Consider the following 9,247-nt stretch of genomic DNA (forward strand, 5'->3'; position numbering starts at 1 on the left):
GAGGGAAGGAGAGCACACACTGTGTTAGGGGCAGGGGAGGCCACCTTTCTAGGGACAGCAGCCACCAGTGACTCTGAGCCAGCTGGAGGGTCTCTGTTCTTCCTGAGCTCCCCAAATCGCTCTGGGCACTGCATGTAAAGCTGCTGCCTGGGCCACACTTCTGTGGCAGGGCTGCTGCACCTGCTCTCCCTCTTCCTGGACAGTGGCCATGTTTCTGCAGGACTCACTCATGGCCCCTCCAGCACTGTTGTAAAGATTCTGGGCATCAGTTGGTCCTCAGTGAGCTGACAAAGTCCTCTTGCAGTTAAAACTAAATCCTCCCCACTAGTGTGCCAGCCACTTTGCGGCAGGCCCTACGTGTACTGGGACAGCCTGTCTTTGGAGACAGATATACTCTATTTGTCCATTCTGCTGAGACTCACTGATGCCATCACCCAGAAGCCCTTCACATCCTATTGGGCCACAGCAGGATACAGCATGCAGTTGGCCCAGCAGGTGGTCTCTCCAGGCCATGCCCAGGTCCCGGGTTCTGAGGTTTCATGGGGAGGCCCTCACTACCACCGATCGCAACTCTCAGAGCCTCTGGACAAAGCACATCTGTCCTGACTATGGGCTTCTGCACCTGTAGTCTTCCAGAGACCATAGCTCCTTATGTCCTGGGTGGAGCAGTTGTTCTCTTTTCGTGGCATTCTTCACTTCCTCCTTTAGAACCACAGCTATCACTGGCTTAGATTCAGGCTCCCACTTCAGGGCATCGCAACAATAGGGTTAAGGGAGTCTCATTTAGCCCATCGTCCCCAAGCCACCAGCCTCCTCAGGCGGCACAGTGGCCTCCTAAAGTCATTGTTATTAATGTCTCTGGATGTGCCATGGACACCTGGGGCACCAAGGTCCTTCCAAGGGCCGTCGCTTTTTAAATTCTCAACCCCATGGCCACCATCGCCTCATCACAATTGGGCTAGACCCACTGTGGTGCCCACCGTGGTGATCACAGAAGAGTTAGCTTCTTTTTCCCTTAGATCACATCGTTTACATGTCCTCCAATAATGAGACCTCCCCATACCATCACCCCACATCCACCATCTCAACATCAAACATTTACTGAACAATGGATTGTGGATGGATGGTAAACTACGATCTTCTGGGGACTGATGGCCCAGGCCCACTGGCACCCCTCAGGGCCACAAGGCTTTTGCCAGACCACACCACACATTTGACATGCAGCTTTCCGGCAAAAGCTCCTGTTTTTACCGGTTTTAAAGGTTAGCTAATATTTCCCATTTACTCCTCTGGGCAGGAAGTAGGGATTATTGCTCCAGAACCCACCAGGGGTGCAGTCAGAGGCAGCAAACAAGGAGAAGAAGGCTTCATACTAGAGACATTGACTACATCAGGCAAAGACCATATGGAAGTACCATCAGCAAACATGGCCTGTGACCATGGGGGAGAAAGGCTCCAAGGAAAAGTGGGTGTGAGCTGACCCCAAAATCAGTGTCAATATGGAAGCACTGGGAAGAAAGCCCTGAGTGATGAGATTCAGTGTTCTCTAGGATTGGCCTTGCTTGGTATCTTATGCCCACATGGCTTGTGGGGTAGCTGTTAGACCCAGGCCTGCCAGCCTTGAGAACTGCAGGCAGAATTTGTACCCCAGGCTGGAAAACTGTGGTATTCCCTGTAAGCCCTGTTAGAGGGGCTGCACCCCAAATGCAACCTGACCTGTGTCCAAGGTGGGCAACTCAATTCTTAGATATTGAATGGGTCCCCTGGCACCAATGCTTAAACACCAACAGCCCTCACAACCATAGATCATGTTTTAAGGATGAGGAGGAGGTTCTCTGGATGCACAGGATTCAATCCAAATGGGCTAAAGATGCTGCAGCACAAACCCAGACCGCAGCTTGAAGGGTTAGAGGCTTGCATTCAGAGAAAGCATCCAAACATGACCATGGGCTCAGGGATACACCTGTGCTCCAATGTGTACGAGTTATGGATGGAAACCTCCTATGCCTCCCAGGAAGCACGACTCAAGCTTTTGCTAAATGCTTCCCTGAAGACGCACAAGGACTGAGAGGCTGTGCTACACCAGCAGTAAAGTGAATGCCCAGACTCACACTTCCTGTCTTTGGTGGCCATCTGGAATGGCCACCCCCACGCTGATGGCTAGCGCTTCAGACCAGTTCTTGGCCCAAGTGATCCTAGACAACTGTTGAACTTTAAACTGTTCCTTGGCCAAGCAAGGAAGCGATTGTCTCCTCTAGGGAACCACATGCTATGTGTATATACATCACTCCAGAGAACCCAAAAAGGTCTATTCCACATGGCAACAGAAACCCAGGTGGTATTCAGTCTCACGTGGGTGTCCTCCAACATCCCAGCTCAGCCAAATGGCTTTGATGTATTTTTATGTTTAGACCCCAGGTTCTCGGGACACTGTTTCAGAAACAGATTCCAAATCCTTTTCTGTGTGTGGTGGCATGCATATCCTAGTCTCTGCAGGGTGTATACTACGATACACTGCCAGGCTGTCCCATAGGTTTTAAATATTCCCTTGGTGCAGGTAGTTAGCCTCGGCCACAGCCAATGCATGACAGGGTCAATTGCATTGGTAGTTATGGAGAATCCATAGTTGGTTGCTGCCTGGCTCTGGCCAGGGTTGACCAAGGTAGAAGAGTACCTCTGTGGAGTTCTGCTTTAACCTCACCTTACCACCAAATTTCTCAACTGTCCATGCCACCACAATTATTTAATGGACCCAACAGAAAGTAACCCCGGAAATTAGGACACCTCATCCCAAAAGACCTTTAAATAGGGGAAGTCACCTTGTGCATGGCTGCTCCTTGCTACAGAAGATCTGGGACTGAGGACTGCTGTCTGCCTTCTCTGGTCACCCTGCCCAGCTAGAGGATCTGTAAGTAACAGAACACAAACTTTTATACTGAGTTTTGATCATTGAAGCTGTGCCTCCAATCTGACCTCTGACTGTGGGGCCACCCCAGAGGGACCTAGCAGGTAAGTCCCTGCCGTGCACTTCTGTCTGGACCTCTGGTGGCTGCTGGGGACAGTGGCTTCCAGCTAAGTTAATAGAGAAACTCAAGCAGTTTCCTTCTAAACACACGGCCATTGACATGACCAATAGAGACAATCACAGCTCTTTAGAACATTCTTTTGAGAAAAGTTTATTCAGGTCCTTGGTCTTTTTTTCAATCAGGTTGTTTGTTTTTGCTGTTGAATTGTTTGACTTCCTTATGTATTTGGATATTTACCCCTTTTACCACGTAGGTTTTGCAAATATTTTCTCTCATTTTCTGGGTTATCTTTTCACTCAGTTGATTGTTTTCTTTGCTGTCCAGATGCTTTAGCATTCGATACAGCCCCACTCGTCTCTTTTCCCTTTTATTGCCCGTGCCTTTGGTGTCATAGCCAAGAAATAATTCCCACATCAATGTCAAAAGCTTTATCCTTATATGCACATAGTTGATGGTTTGGGGTGTTACATTTAGGTCTTCAATTCATTCTGAGTTGATGTTTTGCAATCAGAGAGATAAAAATTTAAATACATATATAAAATCAGGAGGTAGTATACACTAAAAATATACAATTGTTAATTGTCAAACAAGTCTAAATAGAGCTGGAAATAATAAATATTTTTTCACACCTAGACAACTCTATGTCACTAAGCTTATCCTTTAGCCTGATAAAATCATCGTCCTCTCCACCCTGAGTCCCGCAGGAGACTACGCACCCCATAACCCCAAAAGCCTCTTCATGAGGATGGTAAGTCACTTGAATCCTGCAGTGAATTACTCTCTATTCCATTGGAACTCAAAGAGGACATCAGAATCTAGACCTCCAGAGAGCCGCAAGACCCATCTTCAAAAAATAAGAAGCATTTGTTCCCTGAGCTTGTTGAATGAAAGTGCAATTTCTACTCTTTTTGGAATGTTAAAAAGTAAAAAATAATATTTAAGCAGGTGAAAACAGGAGTAACATAGCAGGGTCTTTCTTGTCATTATCAGCTCCAATCTAGCACAGACATTAAACGTACAGATTCTTACGAGCATGAAATTGGGAAGACAGGAGCATTCGAGGGACGTTGAGACCCATGGGCCTCTCATAAAATTCATACTTCCTCTACTGAGGGTCGAGAAGGTTTCTTGCCTCTGAGCCTTCTCCCAGCAGAGCTATAAATCCAGGCTGGCTCCTCACTCCCCACACACCCGCTCCTGCTCTCCCTCCTCCAGGTGACCCCAGCCATGAGAACCCTCGTCATCCTTGCTGCCATTCTCCTGGTGGCCCTGCAGGCCCAGGCAGGGCCACTCCAGGCAAGAGCTGATGAGGCTGCTGCAGCCAAGGAGGAGATTTCAGCGGGCAATAATGAAGTGTCTATTTCCTTTGCATGGGATGAAAGCTTGATTCCAAGTGATTCAGGTGAGAGATACCAGTATGCAGAGCTGCTTTGTCTAGAGGGATGAATGGGAGATGGGTTCCAGAATTGGGTCTCCGCAGTCTATGTCACTTAGGTGACTTCATTTAGCATCTCTGGGCCTTGATCGTCTCATCTATAAATTATACAGCGAGCCAAATAAATCTAAGAAATTTTATTTCTCCAAAGACTTGATTCCAAGAAATGTCTGTGAAATTCACTAGGTTTAAGATACAAAGAGACAGACCGACTAGTTATTTCTGGATCTAAACTAGTAGACTTATTTTTAAAGAGAGTATTTTCCTCTATCTATAGAAGAGCGTTTAAAAACTGGAGCCAAGCCTAAGGGTGTGTTCAGGTGTGTGTGTGATGGGGCAGGAGTGCAAAAATGAGAGCAAAAAAGAATGAGTCCCAAATCCTGTGTGACTAGCACTGCTCTGTGTATTTATTCCTATTGACTGAGGTTGTCCTTGCTACTAGATGCAAGACAGCCAATGTCACCGATCAGCCAGCATGTGACTTCTCCAAGATTCTTTTTAATACTCACTGCTGACCCTGTACTCAATTTCTGATGCTCTCCCTGTCCAGGCTCAAGGGAAAACATGGCCTGCTTTTGCAGAATACCATCATGCATCGCAGGAGAACGTCACCTTGGAACCTGCATCTACCAGGGAAGAGTGTGGGCATTCTGCTGCTGAGCTTGCAGAAAAAAGAAAAATGAGCTCACAGTTTGCTTTGAGAGCTACAGGGAATTGCCGTTACTCCTGTACCTTGTCCTCAATTTCCTTTCCTCACCCTAAATAAATGCTTTCTAACAAGCTCTCTGTGTTCATGCCTCTTTAATGTATGATATGTGTCTGTGTCAACACGCTTGGGATACTGGTACCAAAAAGCTAAATCAAAATTTGAACAAAATAAAATTACAAATTCTAGAAATTTCAAGCAGGAATTTGGGCCCAAATTGAAATGAAAGCTCAAATGATGCCACCGATCTCCCCATCCACCGCTCTGCCGTTTCACTCTGCCTCATTTTCTCTGGATCCACTCTCAAAGAACTCCCATGTGCTGGGTAGACAACCAGTGTCAGCTTAAAGTTTATGCAGTCACGAAATTGTTACTTCTCCAGGAAAATCTCCATCTTCTGTGCTAAAGCACTGAAGTTTAATTGAACGTAGCCAGGTCACACATTTGCCTTTTAAGACATAGGGTTACATGAAATCCATTGAAATGACCTTAATTAAGAAGGAAAAGTGTTGTTTTCAAAGATGGGATGCATGGAACAGAAGGCACAGCAGCCCACGCTGAGAGGTCTCATTAAAAGCACCTTCCAGCCACATCTACTAACACCTGGATTTCACACCCATAAAGTTGTCTTCACACCCAGAAAATGCACAGGCACAAATGCTTCACTGCACTTTGCAGCGCGCACTCTCTTGTGTTACCTTAAAGCTGCAGAGAACCTGATGCTGCCTGGAAAATATGGCTTTGGAGGGGAAAAGAGAGGAGCGAGGGAAAACATTTCAGCAGGAGCATGGTAGCTTTCTTGTTGCTTCAGGGTGCTGAGGCAGCTCAGGGGTCCAGGCATCCCACTGAGACACTGCATGGATGGGGAAGCCCATGCAGATCCCAGGGAGGACAGAGTGGGTAACAATCCCAGACTTCTTCTGGTTTAGATGGTGAAGGACACAAATAGGGAACCAGGCTGTGAAGGCCAGGAGCCTTCTTTGGGTTCCTGTAACTGCCACTGACTCTGAATCATGTGGTCTCTGAATTAACTTTCCATATTATTCTGAATTATGGACTGGGTCAAGATGACCGCATCTTGCGGCATCTGCAGAGTTCCACCTAGCTTTCTCCCAAGCATCTGAGGTCTCAGCTAAAACTTCACTTTGTCACTGAGGTCTTTTCTGATCTCTCAAATTTAAATTGCCACAAGTTCCCCCTGGTGACAACCATTTCCCTGATTTTCTTTACTGCTAACTCTAAAATTGCAATAATCTCACCTTCTGTACACTTCACTGATTCTCTGGAACAGATGCCTCCTTACTCCAGAAGGGAAGATGCATATTTTGCTCACTGTTGTACCAGAGTGCACAGAATACTGCATAACACGTAGTAGGGGATTAATAAATTGATTCTGATTACATTTATTAATTACATCTAATAGCATACAACATAAAGGTGTTATTTATTAATTGTTATTACTAAATTGCGTAGGAAAAAGCTAAGGTCAACGGAGGTAGAGCAGTCCACGTTTCTAGACAGCACACCTTTAAAAAACAAAATAAATAAAAACATTCAAGGCTGAAAGATGAAAAAATATCATAGGTACAATTTGGCATCACGAAGCTTTAGGACTTTAGAAGAAAGAGGCCATTCTGGCCAGAAGTGGCAAAAAGATTTCACGTGAATCTTGAAGTAAAACATGAATATGTTTAAAACATGGAGAGATTAAAAGAAGACGTAGAGTAAAATGTTTGGTGGACAGAACGGCATCAGGGAAAGAGATACACAGGATGGGGTTGACCGCCACTGAATTTAGGGGAATGGATATTACCAGAGAGAAGGATGGAGTGGAATTCACGCTGATGTGCTGAGAAGCATCCATCCATCCAAGGGAAAGGGCCAGACAAGGACAGACCATTCCTGCTCCTGCATGTGGATAAAGGCACGCTGGGAGCACTGCATGTGGCTTCTGCCACTGCGGTCTGGGGTGTGCAATGATAGCTGCAAACTCTAGGGACAGAAAATGCAGGGAGGGTCATGAGGGTCTTCTAACAACCAGGGCAGCTTGCTCAGCCTCAGATGAGGCACAGCACCGTTTACTGGGATGCATGTACATTCTACGTTTGGTAGTGATGTACAAGACATTTTCTACCTTAAATGAGCCATTCGTGTGGCAGGACAATAAAATAAGGAATAAGTCACATGCCTCATCCCTTTAAATGTAATTACTCAAGGGGATAGCAGCCTCTGTGGGAGGATAGGAACTAACTCCAATAAGCACAAACTGGCACACATAGATGGCCCAATCACACTGCAAGACTTCCCACCACCAACCTCCAGTGCATTCCCACTAATTCACCCAGGGCTCAACCTTCTTTGACTTTGGCTTCAGGAAAGTTGAGGCCAGCGGCTGACCCTATTGCAACGTTTTGACTCCTATTTTAACAGTCTTCAATAAGCGCTTCCTTCACGTTTCTAAAAAGTCTTGGTGAGATTTTTCTTGTACAATAAATGAAATAGGCTTCTTTTGCTGTTTATTTTCTGATTTTCTACACTCTACTTACAAGCAAAATCAGAATGAAAGGAATCTGAAAAGTACTCATTCCATTTATGACTATCTGTATCTTTTTTTTTCTTTTTCACTAAAAAACAAATAACTCATTAAGAAACTCAGGGAAAGAGCTTACTCTTAACATTTCCTGGAAGTCACCCTCCCAACCTCTCAGTGCTTTGTCCTCCTGGATGACAGTGACCCACCTCCTCCTTGTTCCAGCCCTCCTCCCCATGGCCACTCCCTACCGCTTGCCACCACCTGGAACTCCTCCAACTCTGAACATCAACTATGAGGCTCCCCATCCCTGACTCACCTGCTGTCCTTCCGGCCTCTCACATAGACACCCATCATTCCCTGCTGATCAGCATCAATAAGGCTGTTCTCCCACAGGGCTGTGCATGAAAATGACCCAGGAGTCTGTTCCCCAGGCTGCACCCAGGACACCCGTCATCTGCCCTCATCTCCTGTTCTTTTGCACTGCACCATCTTTGCCTCAGGTTCTTTAAGCTGGTAATTATTATTTTTTAAATCTTTTTCAGGCATATTAGTTGAGTTTTGCATTCAAATGTAAGAAATCACAACAAGCTGAATTAACATTTTGACTGCCACCTGATAATCAAGAAAGAATTCTAGCTTCATAAAATGCCTGATCCAAGGACTCTACGCATGAGTCACCTTGATGTCTTTACCTTTTTCCCCTCTTTTTTCTCTTGATCTTAACTTGGGTTCTCTCCCCAGGTGACAGGTATGTGAATCGTGGTCATCTCCCATGACTTTTGTAGCAGATCTCCTTGAGAAAGTCCCTCCTTCTTTCTCCACTGTTTCAGCCAACTCCTGAGTCCCATGCCCCCTCTGAATCTGTCACTGAGGGAAGAGGTTGAGACTCCACCTGGATCCCACACTACACCTGCTCCCCACAGGAAAAATTCAAACTAAGAATGGGTGAGAAGGGGTTCTTCAGTCACTCCAAAGAGTTCACAATTCCACGCCCCCACCGCAACGCACTCTTTGTGACACTTTGGGAATAAATTGAGAAAGTTCGTCCTATTTCATCAATATTTTAGAGAAGCTGAGATTACACACGAAACATGTGCAAGTCCCATTTCTCAGCAATACTATGAAAATGCCCTGTGTCCATCTAGGGCTGTGTGAAAAGACACCACAAAACTTAATGGATTAAAACAGCACGATCAGGTCTGCATTCACACATTTGCAATTGGGGTGTGGCCTTCTCCACAGGCATCAGAGGAGAGGTGCTGCTGGATCTGGAAAACCTCAGGGCTAAGACACTTGCGCACAGGTGGCAGGCAGTGCTGGCTCAGCGGGAGCTCTGACGGGGCAGAGGATGAGACCTCATGATGTGCTGAGGCCAGGGCATGCCGGTGCATGAAAGGAGATTAGTGTGACACTTTTTATCCCATTCATAGCTTGGAGGATTTTAAACCAGAGAGATTTACAAACACTGCAAATCAGACTTTTGTTTTTCCCAGAAAGCTGGTTGCTCTGTGTTCTCTAGCTCCTCCTTGCTGGTGGGCTCAGTTCCT

The 9,247-nt window shown here is 46.0% G+C and overlaps 1 protein-coding gene across 1 annotated transcript; it reads left to right on the plus strand.

Annotated features, from left to right (window-relative positions):
- The first annotated feature begins 2,779 nt into the window (after positions 1-2,779).
- LOC135271790 (neutrophil defensin 1-like) lies at positions 2,780-5,243 on the plus strand. The gene is made up of 3 exons (XM_064369771.1): positions 2,780-2,908; positions 4,242-4,428; positions 5,012-5,243. Exons 2-3 carry the CDS (start codon positions 4,254-4,256, stop codon positions 5,119-5,121), a joined length of 285 nt encoding a protein of 94 aa, XP_064225841.1. The 5' UTR covers positions 2,780-2,908; positions 4,242-4,253; the 3' UTR covers positions 5,122-5,243.
- Positions 5,244-9,247: the final 4,004 nt, after the last annotated feature.

Source organism: Aotus nancymaae, unplaced genomic scaffold (genome assembly GCF_030222135.1).
Source record: "Aotus nancymaae isolate 86718 unplaced genomic scaffold, 86718_ANA_hifiasm-v0.15.2.pri h1tg000090l, whole genome shotgun sequence".
NCBI classification, from domain to species: domain Eukaryota; kingdom Metazoa; phylum Chordata; class Mammalia; order Primates; family Aotidae; genus Aotus; species Aotus nancymaae.

Bases quoted from the DNA above. Each gene is read 5' to 3' on its own strand.
- LOC135271790 (XM_064369771.1), top strand. From the start codon at position 4,254: ATGAGAACCCTCGTCATCCTTGCTGCCATTCTCCTGGTGGCCCTGCAG. The intron at 4,429-5,011 runs GTGAGAGATACC...CTCCCTGTCCAG, and splicing joins CTTGATTCCAAGTGATTCAG to GCTCAAGGGAAAACATGGCC.